At 42.2% G+C, this 26191-nt stretch overlaps 1 protein-coding gene across 1 annotated transcript in view; it reads right to left on the bottom strand.

Annotated features, from left to right (window-relative positions):
- Positions 1-26191, bottom strand: part of TMEM163 (transmembrane protein 163) — a 128554-nt gene that overhangs the window by 60101 nt on the left and 42262 nt on the right. Inside the window, exon 3 of the mRNA XM_077273046.1 lies at positions 961-1004. Coding sequence (XP_077129161.1) covers positions 961-1004 — 44 coding nt within the window. The remainder of the gene's footprint in view (positions 1-960; positions 1005-26191) is intronic.

Genomic DNA, 26191 nt, shown 5'->3' with positions numbered 1-26191 from the left:
TATTATATTCTTGCAAAAAATTTTTTTTTCAATCCAAGAAGTATCGTTTCTCCTTGCGGAGACTGACATGCTAAGCATGCCGAGATGAGGAGACTTAAAGCCGCAATGCTCCTCTGGGAATTATGCTAATTATGCAAATTGTCTCTTCAAAGAGGAAGAGGACTAGAACTCTAGTGCCACCTATATATATTTTTTTCTTTTTAATTTGCTATACTGTTCCAGAGATATGGACTTTTTATTTAGTGCTACTTTTTATGGTCTTTACAAGGGGGCGATGCTCACATGGTAATAATGCAAAGCAAACTAAAGACACGCCCATGAGGATCTTGTGAGCCTCGCCACCAAAGTAAAGACTTTAAAAATTAGCAAAAAAAAGGTTAATTTATGATGAATTTAAAAAGTGGGAATAAAATAAGAGGTTTGGGGTTTGACTCTGGATTTTTGAGTGGTCTTGCCTGTATCTGTTTAGGAGGTATGAGGTCTGTTGTCTTTTTAAAGTGTGATGAAGACTATTTGTGTATCAAATGACTTAGGCTTGAGGAAGACCCCGTATCAACCAGCAGGGAATATATTAAGACTTTTTGGCCCAAAGGGGTTGACTCATCACAACAACCCCTTTAATGCAATCCCTTTGATTATTTTTAGGAGATGATGCAGTTGGCTGCTCATTTTCTCTGCAGTGGCCACTACAGGTGCAATGAGGTATTGCATGGAAAATGGAGGCGCAAGTCCTCCAGAGTGGAAGCTGCTACTTGTCAGGGTCATTCTAGGTAACAGAAAAAGGGGTTCCAATAGGGAGGGGGTGACATGCCTCTATGATGTCCCTATGCCCTAGTATGGCGTATGGACAGAGGATTGCCCTAATGGGACAACCCTTTCATAAATTGCTTCTCATGATCTCCCTGATGGCAAATATGACAATTAATAATAAATTGTGAGTAATTAATACAGAAAACTTACTGCAAATCCAAATGATGATGCGCTGTACCTCATCACGGAGACGGCTGGAGAAGGAAGCGGACAGTGAATTAGTCTTTATATATGTATAATAATAATATATATATTATTTATGATATATAAATAATACTGATAAGGTGATATCTTGATTACAAGTGCTGATTATAGTTCATAGCAGTGACATCAGCCGGCCACAAAATTGCAAGTTATATACCAAGGGGAGGACAAAACGAGAAATAAATGTATAATGTATATATCACAGACACAAAACAAATGCTGCAATTGTTCTTTTTTGCTTTTAATCAGCTTTACTGTATCATTTCAGACGCCTTTCCCATTTTACAACAAGCTTTACAGCAGTCCTGAAAGTGAGATGCCTTAGCAAGAAGTGGCTTTCTGCTGTTGTGCTGACACCTAGAGGCCAATATGAAAATTGCAAAATAATTTAATTTTATTTGCAGGCAAAAATCTGAAGAGAAATAATCTCTTACAGATTAAACATATAACAAATATTAACCTAGCCTAATATTCATCCATGAAATGAGTGATTAATAGACCGATCAGTAGAATGACAGCATCATGGGAACTGGTGAATTAGAAACCACGGGGAGTGAAAGTCACGCTTATCTTTAGGTGACAAGAACCTATGTTCTGCTGAGCGGGAACTGTGACAATAATAATAAGATTTCATGACAAACGTGACATCTCCCTCCGAGCACTCAGCTCATATAACTTCTCATAGAGCTCCACTTCTTAGGTGGATTTACCGTACAATCCTAATTTTCCAGTATTTAGACGGCCATTTATTAAGCACTAACCACTGCTGACTGAGGAAGGACACTGAAATCTCTTGCTGATATTTATCTTGTCCAATTTCTAACTATAACTCATAAGATTTCTGTACAGGTGTGCTACTTTTGGGTAAATTATTATTACTTTTTAATACATTCAATAGCATAATTATGTCCCCATCATTCGATCTTCGGTACTACAGAAATGAGCCAGCTGCAGGAATACATATTAATTCAGAAATATGGCAGTTCTGCTATTGGCCTCTAGATGTCAGTACATCACTACCCCACCTTTTCAATCTTGCTTTCCGATCTGCTGTAAAGTGGGCTGAAATGACCAATCAGTAACCAATGCTGAAAAGAAAGTTCACTTTAAGCTACAATATGTAAGACAGATACTTATTTTGCTTTTTTTTTAATTTATTGTGAAGATGGACATTCCATAAATGTGAAAAATAGTTCGTAAAAATGTGCAATATTTTTAGGAGTTGTCAATGCGAAATATGAATGTGGGTTAATGGTGATAATCTGGATTCACTCAGAATTCTCAAAAATGGACATTTCCTCTACCGTTTATGCGATATTGCTTTATTAAAACTCTATGTACGTATCTGCAGCTGCACCTCCCTCTTCCCCCTCTTTCTTACTCACAGTGCACTATAATAATCTAGACTCATTTTTTGAGGGCGTTTTATGAATGTAAATAGCGAGCAGGAAAAAAAGGAACTGTGTGATGCTCAAAGGAGAGGAAAATGCCACTCGAGCGATACATGATACAGGACGTGAGCCATACACATCTTTAATATCAAATGCTCCATAGAAGCTCAGGAGAAATGTCACATAGAGAAGTTATTCTTAGTTCCAATCATAAAAGAGCGCCTGGGCCATTAAAATAGTAGGCAACACGTTCACCCGCCTCCGCCATGCTGCTCTCTAGAGAAATGTTCCTATAAACCTCCTCTACACCTTCAAGACAGGACAGGCTGTAAACCGTCTAATTGCAGAATTTCTTTGATGTGTCTGAGCGGAGCCTCGCAGCCCTTCATAATTATGACAGCGAATGCTAAACCACCTTGCTGGGCTAGAACAAATACGCTGCGCCTGCAGAGATGAAGACGCCGGCGAGAGATCGAGTAACCTTTCCTGCGCTTATTGTGGGGAACATAAAAGAGGGACTATAAAGGAACGGCAGATCCAGTCTTGCAAGACATTTTTATTCTTTGCGGCGTAAATCCTGTTCCAAAAAACGTCCTATTAACTCCTCAGTAAAAATCCTGCATCTAGTCAAAGGAAAATAATTCTTATATGTGACAATCCTCATGAGACGAGCACATTCCCGGTATTCTGCTCCGTGCTTGGTCTCATTATATTATGGAAAACACAGCCCTAATCACAGTGCCACATAGTGCCTAAATAGTACTACCATATCATGCCCAAACAATCATGCTACAAAGTGACTAAATGCTACCACCGCAGCATGCTCAAATAATAGTGCCGCATACCACTTAAATACTACTAATGATTTATTTATTTTACTCACTTATATAGCGCCATTAATTCCACAACGCTTTACAGACATGATTATCGCTGTCCCCGATGAGGCTCACAATCTAGAATCCTTATCAGTATACATCTTTGGAGTTTTTATGTTCTCCTCGTGTTTGCGTGGGTTTCCTCCTGGTTCTCCAGTTTCCTCCCACATTCCAAACACTAACTAAATACAACCAACATAGCATGACCAAATAATAGTGCCATGCACTGCCTAAATACTACCACCATAGCATGCCCAAATAATAGTGCCATACACTACCTAAATACTACTATCATAGCATGCCCAAATAATAGTGCCATACACTGCCTAAATACTACGACTATAGCATGCCCAAATAATAGTGCCATACACTGTCTAAATACTACCTCCATAGCATGCCCAAATAATAGTGCCATACACTGCCTAAATACTACCTCCATAGCATGCCCAAATAATAGTGCCATACACTGGCTAAATACTACGACTATAGCATGCCCAAATAATAGTGCCATACACTACCTAAATACTACAACCATAGCATGCCCAAATAATAGTGCCATACACTGCCTAAATACTACCTCCATAGCATGCCCAAATAACAGTGCCATACACTACCTAAATACTCCCACCATAGCATGCCCAAATAATAGTGCCATACACTGCCTAAATACTACCACTATAGCATGCCCAAATAATAGTGCCATACACTGCCTAAATACTACCACCATAGCATGCCCAAATAATAGTGCCATACACTGCCTAAATACTACCACTATAGTATGCCCAAATAATAGTGCCATACACTGCCTAAATACTACCACTATAGCATGCCCAAATAATAGTGCCATACACTGTTTGAATACTACCACCATAGCATGCCCAAATAATAGTGCCATACACTGCCTAAATACTACCACTATAGCATGCCAAAATAATAGTGCCATACACTGCCTAAATACTACGACTATAGCATGCCCAAATAATAGTGCCATACACTGTCTAAATACTACGTCCATAGCATGCCCAAATAATAGTGCCATACACTGCCTAAATACTACCTCCATAGCATGCCCAAATAATAGTGCCATACACTGGCTAAATACTACGACTATAGCATGCCCAAATAATAGTGCCATACACTACCTAAATACTACAACCATAGCATGCCCAAATAATAGTGCCATACACTGTCTAAATACTACCACCATAGCATGCCCAAATAATAGTGCCATACACTGCCTAAATACTATGACTATAGCATGCCCAAATAATAGTGCCATACACTTTCTAAATACTACCTCCATAGAATGCCCAAATAATAGTGCCATACACTGCCTAAATACTACCTCCATAGCATGCCCAAATAATAGTGCCATACACTGCCTAAATACTACAACTATAGCATGCCCAAATAATAGTGCCATACACTACCTAAATACTCCCACCATAGCATGCCCAAATAATAGTGCCATACACTGCCTAAATACTACCACCATAGCATGCCCAAATAATAGTGCCATACACTGCCTAAATACTACCACTATAGTATGCCCAAATAATAGTGCCATACACTGCCTAAATACTACCACTATAGCATGCCCAAATAATAGTGCCATACACTGTTTGAATACTACCACCATAGCATGCCCAAATAATAGTGCCATACACTGTCTAAATACTACCACCATAGCATGCCCAAATAATAGTGCCATACACTGCCTAAATACTATGACTATAGCATGCCCAAATAATAGTGCCATACACTTTCTAAATACTACCTCCATAGAATGCCCAAATAATAGTGCCATACACTGCCTAAATACTACCTCCATAGCATGCCCAAATAATAGTGCCATACACTGCCTAAATACTACAACTATAGCATGCCCAAATAATAGTGCCATACACTACCTAAATACTCCCACCATAGCATGCCCAAATAATAGTGCCATACACTGCCTAAATACTACCACCATAGCATGCCCAAATAATAGTGCCATACACTGCCTAAATACTACCACTATAGTATGCCCAAATAATAGTGCCATACACTGCCTAAATACTACCACTATAGCATGCCCAAATAATAGTGCCATACACTGTTTGAATACTACCACCATAGCATGCCCAAATAATAGTGCCATACACTGCCTAAATACTACCACTATAGCATGCCAAAATAATAGTGCCATACACTGCCTAAATACTACCACCATAGCATGCAAGAATAATAGTGCCATACACTGCGTGAATACTACCATCATAGCATGTCCGAATAATTATGCCAAATATCAGCTAAATACTATTATCATAAGATACCCAAATAATAGTCATATACCACCTAATTATTACTAGCATTACAAGCTGATGTCACAGTGCTAAAATACTGTTATCATTGCATGAACAAATATTAGCACCATACAGATCCCAAAAGCCCAAGCACATTGTAACATGGTGCCTAAATGCTACTTTCATGCTAATAGTACCACCAAACAGACCCTAATAATAATGTTACACAGCGTCTAAATGCTACCATATAGTGCATACAGTCACTGATTTCCCAGAGACAGAAACAGTGAAATCAGCTGATAAGAATTAAGGAGGTAACAGGATTATCAGGAGGATAAGAAGGTGGCCATCTCAGTAACAATGTATCCGTCCCCTGGTAATGAACTGGTCATTGCAGAAATGTAATAAAGATGAGACCGGGGCTCATTCCTGGACCTCGATTGAGATCTTCTGTTCCCCTTGGAGCACAGATAAGGAATAAGGCGGCCAACATCTGCATTGTGTATGACCTTTCCTAGGAAGATGATAAATGCTGAGGCTCTGGAGAGAAGACGCCATTCTTCACCTGTCAGCAGAACCTCTCGCTCTGCCCACAATATCCATGTATAAATGTCACCGGAGAGGTACAAGAACAGAGATGTCACCCACTGCGGACAGAGGGGAAGAAAAATCTACAGATGTGTCCTTGACTCTTATCTAAACCGGATATATCCACAGATACAGCTGAAACCAGAAGTTCACATCCACTATATAAAGACACATCTGCAGGTTTTTCTCAATATCTGTCATGAAATCAGAATAAACCTTTCCCGTTTTAGGTCCGTTAGAATTACCATAATTATTAATATTTGCCAAATGCCAAAATAATGAGAGAAAGAATGGTTTAAGGAAATTTTTATTACATACTGCAAAGTCATAAGTTTCCATCCATTTCATTAGTATTTGGTGCAATTGTCCTTACACTGAATTACTTGGGTTAGACGTTTGGGATCTCCTTCCACAACCTTCTCACAATAGTTGGTTGGGATTTGGGCCCATTCTTCTTGACAAAACTGTTGTAACGGCTCCAGGTTTGTAGGTCGCCTTGCCTGCACCGGCCGTTTCAGCTTTGCCAATAAATTTTCAATAGGATTGAGATCAGGGCTCTGTGGTGGCGGCTCCAAAACATTGACTTTGTTATCCTGAAGCCACTTTGTTACCATTTTGGCAGTATGCTTCAGGTCATTGTCCATTTGGAAGACCCATTTCCGCCCAAGCTTTATCTTCCTGGCTGATGTCTTGAGATGTTGCTTCAGTATTGCCACATAATCTTCTTTTCTCATTATGCCACCTATTTTGTGAAGTGCACCAGTCCCTCCTGCAGCAAAACAACCCCACATCACGATGCTGCCACCTCCGTGTTTCACAGTGGGGATGGTGTTCTTAGGCTTCCAAGTTTCTCCCTTTTTCCTCCGAACGTAACGATGGTCATTATACCCAAAAAGTTCAATTTTAGTTTCATCAGACCACAGGACATGTCTCCAAAAATTAAGGTCATTGTGCATTTTCTATGTTTCTTTTGGAGTAATAAATTTAAAAAAAACTGACTGTCACATCCAAACATAAACTAAGTGCGAACAGGTGCTAACCTAGAGTCACCAACTCATATACAGTCAAACAAAAAAGGCAGCACTCTGTAGCACCAAAGCATGCAAACATGAAATATGAAAATTGAATTGCATTACTGCATTAGAAATATGAGAGATTGAGAAAACTTAGCGCATAAATTGGCCAATTCATGTGTACCTGGAAGCCACATATAGGCGATTCTCGTTTCCAGGACCTAACATAATGCCATTCCTCAGAGGACAATGACCTGAAGCATACTGGCAAAATGGTAACAAAGTGGCTTAACCCCTTAACGTCCAATGACGGACACAAAGAGCCCCGGCACCTGCACACTGCAGTACTTTGCTCTGCCCTCAACAGGCCAGAGAAGTATGCCTGCGCAGGAGCCAGTCAGACTGGGTGGATGATGCAGGGTTGCATAATGTAAAGCTAAATGTAGTGTTTATACAGTGTAATAATGACTGGACACAACACCAGCTAGGACACCATCTATAAGAGCAAAAAAAATCTATATAGGATGTAACATACTGACGGCCAATAACCTATATAACGTATATAGATATATAAGCGGCCTAAACAATAGGAGAAAAAAACGGCACAATATATGTGGTGCTAATGGAGCCTTAGGGGGAAAATAATATGCTATTGTGGGATTTGTCACCATTGCCATATGTGGTAGAAATGCAAGTAAAGGTCTGCATGCTTAAGTTGTACACTGCTCCATGTTATGTCACAGTATGTGCAATGAAAGAATCCTTACAACTAAGTCCTTAGAAGCACAATACCTGTGTCGTCCAGGGACTGTGTGTGGCGCTCACCCCGATGTACATTTCAGTGTGAGCGTTCATCACACCCTGACGAACGCTCATCCCAAAACGCGCGTCGGGGTGGGCACCACACATAAGATAAAGATAAAATAAATAGACCAATAAACTATATATATGTATCTACCATCTACCTCATATCTATCCATCTATATATCTAATATCTATTATCTATCTATAAAAATAAAAAACAAGAGCAAGACTAGTAAATATTCTTTGGGTGCCAAGCCCCCAGGTATCCACCAAACCTTCAGTATACGTCAAGAGATAGGAGGCAGCACACCGTTCAGAGTGAAAAACTTCTGTTTAATGGTCCATCTTGGCGTGGTTTGCCAATATGCGCCATTAAATAGAAGTTTTTCACTCTGAACGGTGTGCTGCCTCCTATCTCTTGACGTATCTATCATCTTTCTATATCTATTTATTATCTATCTATTAATTATCTATCATCTATTATCTATCATCTATCTATCTATCTATCTATATCTATCTATTATCTATCTATTTATTATCTATCTATCTATTATCTATCTATTATCTATATCTATCTATCTATCATCTATATCTATGTATTATCTATCATTATCTATCTATATCTTTCAATTATCTATCTATCATCCATTATCTATCTATTATCCATCTATCTATCTATCCAGGGCCGGACTGGCCATAGGGCACTTCTGGCAAATGCCAGAAGGGCCGGTGCCAGTGGTGGGCCGCTCAATCCGCCGCCCCCGCATTCAACTATACCGGCGTATAGACGCCGGTACAGTTGAATGCAATGATGGAGGAGAGAGCGTCTACAGACGCTCCTCTCCCATCATTCCCCGCTCTGCCTCTGACACTGCGGGTGCGCGATGATGTCATATCATCGCGCACCTGCTGTGTCCCGGGCAGACTGCAGCTGCTGAGACAGGAGCAGGAACCAGGAAGCAACGCTGGGCACGAGGAGAGGTGAGGAGAGTTTTTTTTTTTCTGGACTGTGGGGCCATTCTCGGAGGAGGTGAGGGGAGGAAGAGAAGAGATGTGCAGGGGCGTAACTACCGCGGTCGCAGCGGTCGCCATTGCGACCGGGCCCCGCAGGTCAGGGGCCCCGGGCCGGCAGGTCTGAGCAGGGCCAGGCTGGCCATCGGGCACTTCTGGCAAATGCCAGAAGAGCCGATGCCAGTAGTGGGCCGCTGCACTGTTCCTCCCCCGGAACCCCCCCCAGTGCCGCCGCCGCCGCCGCCGCATTTAACTATACCGGCGTCTATGACACCGGTATAGTTCAATGCAATGATGGGAGGAGAGAGCGTCACCTGACGCTTCCTCTCCCATCATTCCCCGCTCTGCCTCTGACAGTACACTGCGGGTGCGCGATGACGTCATATCATCGCGCACCTGCAGTGTCCTGGGCAGACTTCAGCCGCCAGGAGCAGCGCGGGCAAAAGGAAAGGTGAGGAGAGTTTTTTTTTTTTTTTCTTTTTAACCGGACTGTGGGGCCATTATCGGGGGGGGGGGGGGGGGATGAGATGAGATGTGGGCTGTGCTCTATATATCCCTGTGCGGGCTCTGCTGTATATACCCCTGTGCTGGCTGTGCTCTATATACCCCTGTGCGGGCTCTGCTGTATATATCCCTGTGCGGGCTCTGCTGTATATACCACTGTGCGGGCTCTGCTGTATATACCACTGTGCGGGCTCTGCTGTATATACCACTGTGCGGGCTCTGCTGTATATAACACTGTGCGGGCTGTGCTCTATATACCACTGTGCGGGCTGTGCTCTATATATCCCTGTGCGGGCTCTGCTGTATATACCCCTGTGGGGACTCTGCTGTATATATCCCTGTGCGGGCTCTGCTGTATATATCCCTGTGCGGGCTCTGCTGTATATACCACTGTGCGGGCTGTGCTGTATATACCCCTGTGCGGGCTGTGCTGTATATACCACTGTGCGGGCTGTGCTGGATATACCACTGTGCGGTCTGTGCTGGATATACCACTGTGCGGGCTATGCTGGATATACCACTGTGCGGTCTGTGCTGGATATACCACTGTGAGGGCTGTGCTGGATATACCACTGTGCGGTCTGTGCTGGATATACCACTGTGAGGGCTGTGCTCTATATACCCCCTGTGCTGGCTGTGCTGTATATACCCCTGTGCGGGCTGTGCTGTATATACCCCTGTGCGGGCTGTGCTGTATATACCCCTGTGCGGGCTGTGCTGGATATACCACTGTGAGGGCTGTGCTGGATATACCACTGTGCGGTCTGTGCTGGATATACCACTGTGCGGTCTGTGCTGGATATACCACTGTGCGGTCTGTGCTGGATATACCACTGTGCGGTCTGTGCTGGATATACCACTGTGCGGGCTGTGCTGGATATACCACTGTGCGGGCTGTGCTGGATATACCACTGTGTGGGCTGTGCTGGCACCCAACACCATGTTGCAGTGCAGGAGATTCCTGCAACAGTCCGAGGCGTATCTAGGGGAAGCGGGGCGGGGGAAGGTGGGGGGGTTGTGGGGGCGGGGGAAGGTGGGGGGGGGGTAGGGGGGGCCCCATTTGGAAGTTCGCACCGGGGCCCATAACTTTGTAGTTACGCCACTGGAGATGTGGGCTGTATATAGTTCTCTGTGGGCTGTGCTCTGTGCTGTATACTGCTGTGGGCTGTATATAGTTCTCTGTGGGCTGTGCTCTGTGCTGTATACTGCTGTGGGCTGTATATAGTTCTCTGTGGGCTGTGCTCTGTGCTGTATACTACTGTGGGCTGTATATAGTTCTCTGTGGGCTGTGCTCTGTGCTGTATACTACTGTGGGCTGTATATAGTTCTCTGTGGGCTGTGCTCTGTGCTGTATACTGCTGTGGGCTGTATATAGTTCTCTGTGGGCTGTGCTCTGTGCTGTATACTACTGTGGGCTGTATATAGTTCTCTGTGGGCTGTGCTCTGTGCTGTATACTGCTCTGTGCTATATATAGTTCTCTGTGGGCTGTGCTCTGTGCTGTATACTGCTGTGGGCTGTATATAGCTCTCTGTGGGCTGTGCTCTGTGCTGTATACTACTGTGTGCTCTGTGCTATATATAGTTCTCTGTGGGCTGTGCTCTGTGCTGTATACTGCTGTGGGCTGTATATAGTTCTCTGTGGGCTGTGCTCTGTGCTGTATACTGCTGTGGGCTGTATATAGTTCTCTGTGGGCTGTGCTCTGTGCTGTATACTGCTGTGGGCTGTATATAGTTCTCTGTGGGCTGTGCTCTGTGCTGTATACTGCTGTGGGCTGTATATAGTTCTCTGTGGGCTGTGCTCTGTGCTGTATACTACTGTGGGCTGTATATAGCTCTCTGTGGGCTGTGCTCTGTGCTGTATACTACTGTGGGCTGTATATAGTTCTCTGTGGGCTGTGCTCTGTGCTGTATACTGCTGTGGGCTGTATATAGCTCTCTGTGGGCTGTGCTCTGTGCTGTATACTACTGTGTGCTCTGTGCTATATATAGTTGTCTGTGGGCTGTGCTCTGTGCTGTATACTGCTGTGGGCTGTATATAGCTCTCTGTGGGCTGTGCTCTGTGCTGTATACTACTGTGTGCTCTGTGCTATATATAGTTCTCTGTGGGCTGTGCTCTGTGCTGTATACTGCTGTGGGCTGTATATAGTTCTCTGTGGGCTGTGCTCTGTGCTGTATACTGCTGTGGGCTGTATATAGCTCTCTGTGGGCTGTGCTCTGTGCTGTATACTACTGTGTGCTCTGTGCTATATATAGTTCTCTGTGGGCTATGCTCTGTGCTGTATACTGCTGTGGGCTGTATATAGTTCTCTGTGGGCTGTGCTCTGTGCTGTATACTACTGTGTGCTGTATATAGTTCTCTGTGGGCTGTGCTGTATATAGTACTCTGTGGGCTGTGCTGTATATAGTACTCTGTGGGCTGTGCTGTATATAGTACTCTGTGGGCTGTGCTGTATATAGTACTCTCTGGGCTGTGCTGTATATAGTACTCTCTGGGCTGTGCTGTGTATAGTACTCTGTGGGCTGTGCTGTATATAGTACTCTGTGGGCTGTGCTGTATATAGTGCTCTGTGGGCTGTGCTGTATATAGTACTCTGTGGGCTGTGCTGTATATAGTGCTCTGTGGGCTGTGCTGTATATATTGCTCTGTGGGCTGTGCTGTATATAGTACTCTGTGGGCTGTGCTGTATATAGTACTCTCTGGGCTGTGCTGTATATAGTACTCTCTGGGCTGTGCTGTATATAGTACTCTCTGGGCTGTGCTTTATATAGTACTCTGTGCTGTATATAGTACTCTGGGCTGTGCTGTATATAGTACTCTGTGGGCTGTGCTGTATATAGTACTCTGTGGGCTGTGCTTTATATAGTTCTCTGTGGGCTGTGCTGTATATAGTTCTCTGTGGGCTGTGCTGTATATATTACTTTGTGGGCTGTGCTGTATATATTACTTTGTGGGCTGTGCTGTATATATTACTCTGTGGGCTGTGCTGTATACTACTGTGTGGACTGTGCTGTATACTTCTACGTGGGCTGTGCTGTATACTACTGTGTGGTCTGTGCTGTATACTACTGTGTGGTCTGTGCTGAATACTGCTGTGTGGGCTGTGTTATCTACTACGCGAGCTGTGCTATAGTATGCAGGCTGTGCTGTATACTATGCGGTTTGTGCTATATAATTTGCGGGCTTTGCTATATACTATGGGGAGTATATTATATTCTATGGGGGAGGCCATGTTATGTACTATGTGGCTGTGTTATATACTATTGTGGGGGTATATTATATTCTATGGGGGAGGCTGCGTTATATACTATGGGGGGCTGCATTATATTCTATGGGGGGCTACATTATATATTATGGGGAGGTGGGCTGTATTATATTCTATGGGGGTTACATACTCTGGGGTGGCTGCATTATACTCTGTGGGGTGGCTGCATTATACTCTGGGGTGGCTGCATTATACTCTGGGGTGGCTGCATTATACTCTGGGGTGGCTGCATTATACTATATGTGGGCTGCATTATACTGTATCGAGGACTATGGGGAATACGTTATACTATATGAAGAACTATGGGGTGCATTATACTATGGGAAGTGAATTGTACTACATGGATGACTGTGGCGGTGCATTATACTATATGGAGCACTATGAGGATTGTATTATGCTATATGGAGGACTATGAGGATTGTATTATGCTATATGGAGGACTATGAGGAGTGTATTATACTATGTGGAGGACTGAGCAGTGTATTTTAATATATGGAGGACTATAGGGAGTGTATTATACTATATGGAGGACTATGGAGCACATTATAATATATAGAGGACTATGGGGTGTATTTTACTAAACAAGTAAAATGCTGCATATTCGGATTGTTTTTGCTGGAACAAAAAGCCTTGTTGTCAGCAGCACATTGCCAGTGTAAACTGTAGATGTGCTGCTGAAAACATGATACTGTATGGTGATCTATTAGTGATCGTTCTGTCTCATCATTATTCCTCAGCTGGTGGAAAGAGGCCGGGAAACAAGCGTTGAACAACTTCAGTATTGTCGATCAAACTCGTTTAGCGGCCTGAACTCAGCGCACGTAAATACAACAGAAAGGCTTCTGTGTGATGTGCAATATGTTAGCATTTGGGGACGCATTTTAAACTTTGCCTAGGGCCCCACTTTGCCTAAAACCGGCCCTGCCTACAAGTGTACAAAGATATTATACAGTCACCATGTGACAAGTGGGCCTGTGTAACTTCAAATGCCAGGGCTGAATTTTAGTCCCAGTCCGGCCCTGTATCTATCTATCTATCTATCTATCATCTATTATCTATCTATCATCTATTATCTATCTACCTATTATTTATCTATTATCTATCTATTACGTAGCTAACTATTATCTATCTATCTATTATCTATATCTATCATCTATTATCTATCTATTATCTATCTATATATTATCTATCTATATCTATCATCTATCTAGTATCTATATCTATCATGTATCTATCATCTATCTGTCTATTATCTATCATGTATCTATCTATCTACCTATTATTTATCTATTATCTATCTATATATTATGTATCTAACTATTATCTGTCTATCTCATTTTCTGTTTATCTTTCTATATATCCATCTTTAGAGATGCAATTATGTTGTCTGACAGGTTGTTAAAGGGAACCTGTCACCCCCCCCCCCCCCCCCCTCAGTCGTTTCAAACTAAAAGAGCCACCTTGTGCAGCACTAATGCTGCATTCTGACAAGGTGGCTCTTTTAGTTCTGGGTGCTGTAACTAGAGAAATAATCCGTTTTATAATTTGTCAGAAATACCTCGTCTTCAGTCAAGAGGGCCGGCGTTTCCCCCCTGCAGCAGACGCCACACAGCTGTCACTCATCTTCTTGGCGCCAGGCGCCGCCTCCTCCTCACCGCTGTTTTCAAAATAGCCGGCGCCTGCGCTCTTATCTCCTGCCTGGTGCAGGCGCAGTGAGCGCTGCCCGTCCGTCCTCATATGCAGTCCAGCTGACTGCGCCTGCGCGGCCGCCCTGCCTGTGCATCCCAGCCCCGCAATGTGAATAAATCATAAGTCACTGCGGGGCTGGGAATCACAGGCAGGGCGGCCGTGCAGGCGCAGTCAGCTGGACTGCATATGAGGACGGACGGGCAGCGCTCACTGCGCCTGCACCAGGCAGGGGATAAGAGCGCAGGCGCCGGCTACTTTTGAAAACAGCGGTGAGGAGGAGGCGGCGCCCGGCGCCAAGAAGATGAGTGACAGCTGTGTGCTGTCTGAAGCAGGGGGGAAACGCCGGCCTCCTTGACTGAAGACCAGGTATTTCTGACAAATTAAAAAACTGATTATTTCTCTAGTTACAGCACCCAGAACTAAAAGAGCCACCTTGTCAGAATGCATTACATTAGACGGAATCCCGTCTTCGGTCTCTGCAGCAGGGAGCATCTTCCAGCTCAATACAGAAGAATACGAAGACGTAGAACCCCCACTTTTCTTCTTACAGGACGTAGCGTTCTAGTTAGAGATCACAATAAATGTGAGGAGATGAAGGAGCTTGAGCTGCGCTGGTTACAAGATCGCTGCGTACGACAAGAAGGGGCCATATCCTCCTACATTTCATCTTCGCACATTAGTAAATTGATATGCAGGAACATATGCTGCATAATACGGAGGCAAAACATGACAAGAGCAGAGCATCCTTGTCACAACAGATCCATAGACGAGAATTACTTGTAACATTGCGACAATTGTCTCGTCAGGCTGCAGCCCTCACCTCTAGAAGCATCATGGCAGGATAGAAATTCCTTCTAGAAATGGCGCTTCTTATAGCGCCTGGTGAGCCCTGAATATTATCAATCCCTATAAAACACAGGCATCAGTTTCAATGACTCATGTTTCTGGAAATACTCACGACCAGAGATGAGCAAATTGATTCGATGCAAATTGGATTTCAGCTGAATCTGATGAAATTTGCGAATTAATTTGCATGTCTCACCAAAAAATGTCCACTGCCTTTTTATACATTGCAGAATGCAGAATGCCTTCCTGCTATCACATGGTATAGCACTGCCAATCCGAAGCGTCTATTACAGCCTGTATAAAAGCCGAGGTCAAGAATTCAGCAGCCAATTTGTGGTGAGTCTTGATAGAGAGAGCACATCACAGCTCAGCAATAGCAATATGAAAATAAAAGCTCTAAAACACTGGACAAATGCTCCATACCGTATGTGTTGTACTCATATAACTGCAGTAGTGAAAAAGATAAGAGTGGTAGTATGTAAATAACACAGAGACTCGATAGGGGTAGAGGGAAACAGAAAAGGTGCCAGCATCAGTGTCACGTTCAATGTGATTAATCAGTGATATGGTGGAGCTGCATCTGTTCTGCTGCACTTGATTTACAATTTTATATATTTTCTTCATTCTTAATGCACTAGAAAGCAGCAGCAAGGCAGCACAATAGTTTTTACAGGGGAACAAAAATAAATATAAATAAAAAATAAATTAAATAAATTCCTTAAAACCAGGTATTTAACTTCAACTATCTACCTCAGCAAATGTGGGTGTCTCAAATACTTTTTTGACAGATTACTAATCAAACTTTTTATCTATATATGTTTCACCAATGCCACACCCTGTTGCAGGCACTGATTTTTTGGATGGGTAACTACCAAGCATTTCTTTTCGCATCATTTTTGGGAACGAAACTGAATTTAGGTAAATAGTAAGAAATGTTTTAAAAAATGTAGACATTTAACTGTGCATGACTGTTTTTACACATCTGTTTTACTATGGGGGTGCAGAAGTCTACTGTACGTAGCCTAAGACTGTATGCAGTAAGCTCCCCCTAGTGGAGATTACAGGCAACTGGAACATTGTACTAAGAACCCCTTCGAGAACCCATTATTCCTGTCTGCAACATAATTGCTCCATTCCACCACGTGAGGTCAATATGACGCCTTTGATTGGCCTCACGCTGCCATATAGAGGGCAATGCACGTTGCAATGTGTTTTACCCTTCTAAAATTTAGGATTTAACAGAATCCATTTTTTTTTAGAAATTCATAGCAAAATTAATTTGTTTAAAATCAATCCGCTAGTGTCACTATTGTCACTCCAAAACGACCACTGATGGATATTATGACGACCTTCTGATGGTAACACTGATCTGACGAGATGATGAGATCTTATCTCCTTTGTCCTTGATTCTCACCCAGACACCTCCAGCCGGAGAATGAGCTGCTTCATCTACATAAGCCTCACAGTGAGACAGGTTTGGTTGTCAGCATGCAAAAATAAGCAATATAATTTTTGCATTACCATGGAGAGTTTCTTTGGCACCTGTCCAAATGGAAGCTTTCAAAACGGGCTGTGAAATTCGATTTTAGAATGTGAAAAGTGTGATCTCCTGTTTTTAACTCTTCATTTGCTGTAAAAATAAATTATACACTTTATTAAAAAAATAAAATAAAAAAATAAAATAAAATAAAAAAATAAAATAATATATATACACTCACTGGCCACTTTATTAGGTACACCATGCTAGTAACGGGTTGGACCCCTTTTGCCTTCAGAACTGCCTCAATTCTTCGTGGCATAGATTCAACAAGGTGCTGGAAGCATTCCTCAGAGATTTTGGTCCATATTGACATGATGGCATCACACAGTTGCCGCAGATTTGTCGGCTGCACATCCCAAAGATGCTCCATACAAGGCAGGATGGATCCATGCTTTCATGTTGTTTACGCCAAATTCTGACCCTACCATCCGAATGTCGCAGCAGAAATCGAGACTCATCAGACCAAGCAACGTTTTTCCAATCTTCTACTGTCCAATTTCGATGAGCTTGTACAAATTGTAGCCTCAGTTTCCTGCTCTTAGCTGAAAGGAGTGGTACCCGGTGTGGTCTTCTGCTGCTGTAGCCCATCTGCCTCAAAGTTCGACGCACTGTGCGTTCAGAGATGCTCTTAGGCCTACCTTGGTTGTAACGGGTGGCAATTTGAGTCACTGTTGCCTTTCTATCAGCTCGAACCAGTCTGCCCATTCTCCTCTGACCTCTGGCATCAACAAGGCATTTCCGCCCACAGAACTGCCGCTCACTGGATTTTTTTTCTTTTTCGGACCATTCTCTGTAAACCCTAGAGATGGTTGTGCGTGAAAATCCCAGTAGATCAGCAGTTTCTGAAATACTCAGACCAGCCCTTCTGGCACCAACAACCATGCCACGTTCAAAGGCACTCAAATCACCTTTCTTCCCCATACTGATGCTCGGTTTGAACTGCAGGAGATTGTCTTGACCATGTCTACATGCCTAAATGCACTGAGTTGCCGCCATGTGATTGGCTGATTAGAAATTAAGTGTTAACAAGAAGTTGGACAGGTGTACCTAATAAAGTGGCCGGTGAGTGTATATATATATATATATATATATATATATATATATATATATATATATATATATATATATATATATATATATATATATATATATATATATAATTGTTTAATTTATGTTGTATTATTTTGTATTTATTTTATGTTTTTGCAATAAAGTGTATATATATGAGAGAGATTTTTATCCCATTCTGTCTCTTTGTTTTATTGCCTTGGGGCCATATATTATATACTTTCTACCTTTTACATGAGGCGCCATGGAATCAATGGTGCTCTAAAAGTATTATATATATATATATATATGCTTTTAATGTAAACAGACTGTAAAAAAAATGGTCAATTTTCAAGCCAGTTTATTGGAAAATTGGGCACGTTATGATTTTACTATTGTTGGATATGTTTTATAATTTTTATTCTTGCATTGGTCACTGTATCACTGTATGGTAGAACTATATGGACACTCAATAGATGTATTATTCAGGTGCTATAAAATAGTATTTGGAAGTCACTAATCATTTGGTAGTATGGAAGAAAAATTTAAGTTAGTATTATTTAGAACTGCCTGTCATCGTTCCATCAGCACTATTTGGTGGTATTATTTTTTTAGGGCTATTATTGGGATTTCTGAAGAGCAGCTTACACAAAGCTTTGCCAAAATGACTCTGCACTAGACTTTGATCTAGCCATCAATACCTCCATGTTGCCCATCTTAAACAAATATGGAAAATCTTTTATTTTGAGCAGATATTGTCTATTCCCACACCCATATTTTTAAAGGACAAGCCCTCAGGTGACCCTATAGATCGATCCATAATAGAGAAACAATGATTAAGTTCATATCATTGTAATTTGCTAAAATTAATACGGATCTATCATCTCCCAAAAAACATAATGATTTAAAGGGGTACAAAATATAAAGCCTTTCTCAAATATGTATAATTAGGAAATTTTAAAACTTCATGTCCAATAATAGCTCCGGCCCTTTAAAAATGGGATTCTTGCTATTTTGACTTCCTGCTTCTGAACTAGAAGATACCTGTATGTGGAGAGAGTTTGGCGGTATGCAGCATGGAAACACAGGAGAGATCTGTGCTGCTGTCTTAATGCTGAATGTTATAATAAAGAGACAATGTAACATGAATCCTTGTGTATTACGGAGGTAGAAGAATTGCTAGAATCAGCAATTGAAGGTAATCTTGTCACTGGTTCCTGCCTCTGCCTGTGTATTTTATGTAGATAGAGGCTCACATTAACCCTTCTACAAGCAGTTAATTCCTTATTTTGTAATTTAACCATTTACAAGCAGTTTTGTTCTATTTTGCAGAATAACCCATTCGATGCAGCTATGTCCTCCTTTTGCATATTAACCTTTCATAAACAGCTATGCTCCCTTTGTGAACATTAACTTTTTTAGGTTGAATTATGTTCTTCTCTTGCAGATTAATGAGAAAGAGGGAGCACTCCCTGTGTAACACCGCAGCATTATGGATTTAGATCAACTCCTTCAGGTATTACATAATCTACATTATAATCTACATGAATACATTTTGTATCACCTGGAGTTGATCCAACTCAAAAACGCGTTGATTTAAAGCTTTTTAAAATAATTTTTATCCTCTAAACTTGGCCCACCATTCCTCCTTGGCAACTCCAGAACACCAATGCTGCCATTTTCCTCTACATCTTGATCCTCTTGCAGGTTAACCATTTACAAGCAGCTATATCCCCTTTATGCAGATTAACTCTAGATCCAGTTATGTTCTCCCCTTACAGGTAACACTACACAGCTAAGCCTTCCTCTTTCATTTTACCACTTTAGCAGCAGCTGTGTCCTCCTCCTTTATCTGGGCTCAATAATACACAGAGATATCACATGCCATAACATGACTGATATCTAACAATATTCCATATGAAGTTAAGTTCAGGCTCCTTGTTGGAAGTGAAGAAAATATGTGTCTGATTTGCGTTTAGTTGATTCATTGCCATTTGGGATGTTTTTAGTGAATTAATTCACCATGTTTGCAATTCTTTTTTGGTGATTTTTTTTTTAAATAAAAAATAAGGCAATTGATACTCCCATTTTATTCTGTGGAATAGTGAATTGGTAAAATGGTGAAACAGGCTAAGTCCTTCCAGATCTGACCACATGGTTTTCACCATTTAGGTCTTGTATAGATCAAATCTGGCAGTCTCATAGTTGGTATCTTCCACCACATTTTTTTCCTCACCCTTGAAAAAGAAAATGTGTATTTCTGTGATTAACTATTGCCCTGCTGGAATATACCAAACTAAATGTATTTGTCTGTCAAACTGCTGCTATTAACCATTGCCCTGCTGGAAGATATCAGACTGCATTTACTTCTCTGTTACATTGCTGCTATTAACCATTGACCTGATGGAAGAGATCAGATTGCATTTACTTCTCTGTTACATTGCTGCTATTAACCATTGCCCTGATGGAAGATATCAGACTGCATTTACTTCTCTGTTACATTGCTGCTATTAACCATTGACCTGATGGAAGATATCAGACTGCATTTACTTCTCTATTACATTGCTGCTATTAACCATTGCCCTGATAAAATATATCAGATTGCATTTACTTCTCTGTTACATTGCTGCTATTAACCATTGACCTGATGGAAGATATCAGACTGCATTTACTTCTCTGTTACATTGCTGCTATTAACCATTGACCTGATGGAAGAGATCAGATTGCATTTACTTCTCTGTTACATTGCTGCTATTAACCATTGCCCTGATGGAAGATATCAGACTGCATTTACTTATCTGTTACATTGCTGCTATTAACCATTGCCCTGATGGAAGATATCAGACTGCATTTACTTCTCTGTTACATTGCTGCTATTAACCACTGCCCTGCTGGAAGATATCAGACTGCATTTAATTCTCTGTTACCATGCTGCTATTAACCATTGCCCTGATGGAAGATATCAGACTGCATTTACTTCTCTGATACATTGCTGCTATTAACCATTGACGTGATGGAAGATATCAGAATGCATTTACTTCTCTGTTACATTGCTGCTATTAACCATTGCCCTGCTGGATACCAGACAGCACTTACTGCACAATTACTCCTGTTACTTCTTATACTGCTACTGTTCCCTGACTCTGCTCCATCTTGCTACCTGGTCCATGCACACACTTGGCTGTGCTTCATTTGAGCTACCTGACCGCTCTTCCTTGCCGTCCTGCATGCATCACTGTCCTTGCCAATTCATGTGTCATCCCTCAAGATCTTATTCTCCGCAATGTCGCCTCTGCAACATGCTGCTCACCTCAGACCTACAGCATAGAGAATCCACCTCTGCAGGAGAGCCTATAATAAATTTCATCTAAGGGATCTTTTTATGTTTTCCCATAAGTGATAGATCATCTTTAAGATCATGATGAACTTACCTCTCTATAAATCTAAATACACCTTAAATATCCTAATTTAAATGGATAAAAACAAAGGTTCCTTTCTCTGCAACTGATCGCTTATCAATTCTGAGTTCATCCGCTCTCCAGTGAAATCAATCAAACTGCAGGGAGAGCTGTAATTCATTTTAATTAGTTAGAAAAAAATAACTAATTAAAATCTAAGAACTGATTCCTATTAGGCGATAAAATGATCTATGTTCAGTTTTACATCTCATCTGCAGGAAATGGTAATATCCGCTCTTCTAAAAATGCTGACTTTCTTCCCTTTCAAAATGGGTTCAAAAATATAATGCAATGTTAAAAAGGAAAAAAAAAGAAAGAAAATGAAATAAATGGCATCGACAGAAGTTATAAAGTCCAGATACCAAAATTGGATACAGGGGAAAAAAGAGCCCCACTATCACCAACACTATGCTAATCTGTGCCCTCTTGAGTTTGGAAAATATACCCCATCCTCATAAGGATATGAAGAAACATAGCCTACGTTTCAATCATATATTATTTTAATGTTTTACTCCACTGGGCCACCAGGGCTCATAGGGATTTCCTAATGGACACAATGGTAAGGAGTAAACTTCAAGAACATTATCTACTATATCAGGGCCGGCTCCAGGTTTTTGAGGGCCCCGGGCGAAAGAGTCTCAGTGGGCCCCCCCCCCCCCCCTTTAACACATACCACGATTCATGATGCCCAGATACAGCAGAGAAATATAGGTATAGTACAATGCCAGATTTCACTTCTTACATGAGTGATAGCTATTGTAAATTCTGCAGTGTATATATACAGGACAGGAGGAGTGGTACTGTGCGGTGTATATATACAGGAGGAGTGGTACTGTGCAGTGTAAATATACAGGAGGAGTGGTACTGTACAGTGTATATATACAGGACAGGAGAAGTGGTACTGTGCAGTGTATATATACAGGACAGGAGGAGTGGTACTGTGCAGTGTATATATACAGGAGGAGTGGTACTGTGCAGTGTATATATACAGGACAGGAGAAGTGGTACTGTGCAGTGTATATATACAGGACAGGAGGAGTGGTACTGTGCAGTGTATATATACAGGACAGGAGAAGTGGTACTGTGCAGTGTATATATACAGGAGAAGTGGTACTGTGCAGTGTATATATACAGAACAGGAGGAGTGGTACTGTGCAGTGTATATATACAGGACAGGAGGAGTGGTACTGTACAGTGTATATATACAGGGGAGTGATGGTACTGTGCAGTGTATATATACAGGAGGAGTGGTACTGTGCAGTGTATATATACAGGACAGGAGAAGTGGTACTGTGCAGTGTATATATACAGGACAGGAGGAGTGGTACTGTGCAGTGTATATATACAGGACAGGAGTGGTACTGTGCAGTGTATATATACAGGAGAAGTGGTACTGTGCAGTGTATATATACAGAACAGGAGGAGTGGTACTGTGCAGTGTATATATACAGGACAGGAGGAGTGGTACTGTACAGTGTATATATACAGGGGAGTGATGGTACTGTGCAGTGTATATATACAGGAGGAGTGGTACTGTGCAGTGTATATATACAGGAGGAGCGGTACTGTGCAGTGTAAATATACAGGAGGAGTGGTACTGTGCAGTGTATATATACAGGAGGAGCGGTACTGTGCAGTGTATATATACAGGAGGAGCGGTACTGTGCAGTGTAAATATACAGGAGGAGTGGTACTGTGCAGTGTATATATACAGGAGGAGTGGTACTGTACAGTGTATATATACAGGAGGAGTGGTACTGTACAGTGTATATATACAGGAGGAGTGGTACTGTACAGTATATATACAGGGGAGAGGTACTGTGCAGTGTATATATACAGGGGAGAGGTACTGTGCAGTGTATATATACAGGAGGAGTGGTACTGTGCAGTGTATACGGTATATACAGGACAGGAGGAGCGGTACTGTACAGTGTATATATACAGGAGGAGTGGTACTGTGCAGTGTATATATACAGGAGGAGTGGTACTGTACAGTGTATATATACAGGAGGAGTGGTACTGTACAGTGTAAATATACAGGAGGAGTGGTACTGTGCAGTGTATATATACAGGACAGGAGAAGTGGTACTGTGCAGTGTATATATATACAGGACAGGAGGAGTGGTACTGTGCAGTGTATATATACAGGACAGGAGAAGTGGTACTGTGCAGTGTATATATACAGGAGAAGTGGTACTGTGCAGTGTATATATACAGAACAGGAGGAGTGGTACTGTGCAGTGTATATATACAGGACAGGAGGAGTGGTACTGTACAGTGTATATATACAGGGGAGTGATGGTACTGTGCAGTGTATATATACAGGAGGAGTGGTACTGTGCAGTGTATATATACAGGACAGGAGAAGTGGTACTGTGCAGTGTATATATACAGGACAGGAGGAGTGGTACTGTGCAGTGTATATATACAGGACAGGACTGGTACTGTGCAGTGTATATATACAGGAGAAGTGGTACTGTGCAGTGTATATATACAGAACAGGAGGAGTGGTACTGTGCAGTGTATATATACAGGGGAGTGATGGTACTGTGCAGTGTATATATACAGGAGGAGTGGTACTGTGCAGTGTATATATACAGGAGGAGCGGTACTGTGCAGTGTAAATATACAGGAGGAGTGGTACTGTGCAGTGTATATATACAGGAGGAGTGGTACTGTACAGTTTATATATACAGGAGGAGTGGTACTGTGCAGTGTATATATACAGGAGGAGTGGTACTGTGCAGTGTATACGGTATATACAGGACAGGAGGAGCGGTACTGTACAGTGTATATATACAGGAGGAGTGGTACTGTGCAGTGTATGTTGTGAAATTGGATTTTGGGCTCCCCCGGTGGCCACTGGTGGAATTGAACTTGTGTGCATCATCCCCTCTGTTCACCTGTTCCCATCAGGATGTGGGAGTCGCTATTTAACCTTGCTCCTCTGTCACTTCCATGCCGGTCAACATTGTAATCAGAAGCCTTTCTGTGCATGTTCCTGCTACCAGACAACTTCCAGCTAAGTCGGACTTTTGTCCTTGTTTGTTTTTTGCATTTTGTTCCAGTTCACAGCTGCAGTTTCGTTTCTGTGTCTGGAAAGCTCTTGTGATCTGAAATTGCCACTCTGGTGTTATGAGTTAATACTAGAGTCTTAAAGTAATTTCAGGATGGTGTATTGATAGGGTTTTCAGCTGACCATGAAAGTACCCTTTCTGTCTTCCTGCTATCTAGTAAGCGGACCTCGATTTTGCTAAACCTATTTTCATACTACGTTTGTTATTTTCATCTTAAATCACCGCCAATATATGTGGGGGCCTCTGTCTGCCTTTCGGGGAAATTTCTCTAGAGGTGAGCCAGGACTATATTTTCCTCTGCCAGGATTAGTTAGTCCTCCGGCCGGCGCTGGGCGTCTAGGGATAAAACGCAGGCTACGCTACCCGGCTACTGTTAGTTGTGCGGCAGGTTTAGTTCATGGTCAGTTTAAGTTTCCATCCTTCCAAGAGCTAGTTCCTATGTATGCTGGGCTATGTTCTCTTGCCATTGAGAACCATAACAAGTGTATATATACAGGAGGAGTGGTACTGTACAGTGTATATATACAGGAGGAGTGGTACTGTACAGTGTATATATACAGGAGGAGTGGTACTGTACAGTGTATATATACAGGAGGAGTGGTACTGTGCAGTGTATATACTTCAACAGCCGCCCAGCCCAGGCCCCCAGCACCTGTCCTGTATATATATTATATACACTGTATCTATACAGGCTGTGCTGGGCGGCTGCTGTAGTATCTATATATATATATATATATATATATATATATATATATATATATATATATATATCAGCTGCAGCCGCCCAGCCCATGGCCGCCCCAGGTCACCCAGTCCCAGACTGTCAGAACATACAGCGATATAGCATTGCACTCACTCAGGTGCTGGTAGGAGCTCCGTCTCCTCCGATAAGTTCAGCAGTGCACACAGCCAGGAGATTCAGAGCAGGAGAACTCTCCGCCCACAATGTCACGCTGGCTGTGTCCAGTTAACCCCTATGTGTGCCTGGCCCTGCACTGACAGTGAGAAGATGCTTGTGCCAGCGCAAATTGAAAGGGTAGAAAGGGTTAAAGCAGCCAGATGGCTCTATGACTGTGTGAGTGGGCCCCCCTGTCTCCTCAGGGCCCCGGCACTTGCCCTGGTAGGCCGGGTGCTGCCGCCGGCCGTGTACTATATAATCATGTAATTCTGTCTGTTTGTCTGTAACGGAAATCCCACGTCACTGATTGGTCGCGGGGGGCTGGGGCGACCAATCAGCGACAGGTGCAGTCCGGCCGCAATTTGGCACGGGGTTTGAACCAAGCTTCGCTGATTGGTCACGCCCGGCCGTCCGCGACCAATCAGCGACAGGATTATATCATATATTATTAAACCACTGGACCACCAGGGTTTATAGGGCTATCCTAAGACAGAAATTAAGGGGTAGAAACTTGAAAAATCACCAAGGGCCATTTATAAAATTGGTGTCTTCTTAAGTGGTGGAATTGGCTTAAGGTTCCCTCAGACACAAAGGTCTTGGTAAAACATGTTCTTCTCCAATAGCTATGCTCCTGATTAAAGAATTACAATATCTGTACAGAACCCTGAGGAATACAACCTACTTTCTTTACACCCACTGTAAAACATGAATTATAATAACCAGTATTAGAATATTTTTAAATTATTTAAATACTTTCCATATACCGGACCACCAGGAGTTATAAGGTTCCCCTTAAAGCCATCATGGATTAAAAGTCTTCTACTCACAAATGACCAATTCAAATTAAAACTCCGTTTTACTCCAATTTCATCTTTCATTAGCTAC

The sequence above is a fragment of the Ranitomeya variabilis genome, chromosome 7, assembly GCF_051348905.1.
Source record: "Ranitomeya variabilis isolate aRanVar5 chromosome 7, aRanVar5.hap1, whole genome shotgun sequence".
In the NCBI taxonomy this organism is placed as follows: Eukaryota; Metazoa; Chordata; class Amphibia; order Anura; family Dendrobatidae; genus Ranitomeya; species Ranitomeya variabilis.
This window is presented reverse-complemented; position numbering and strand designations above follow the sequence as displayed.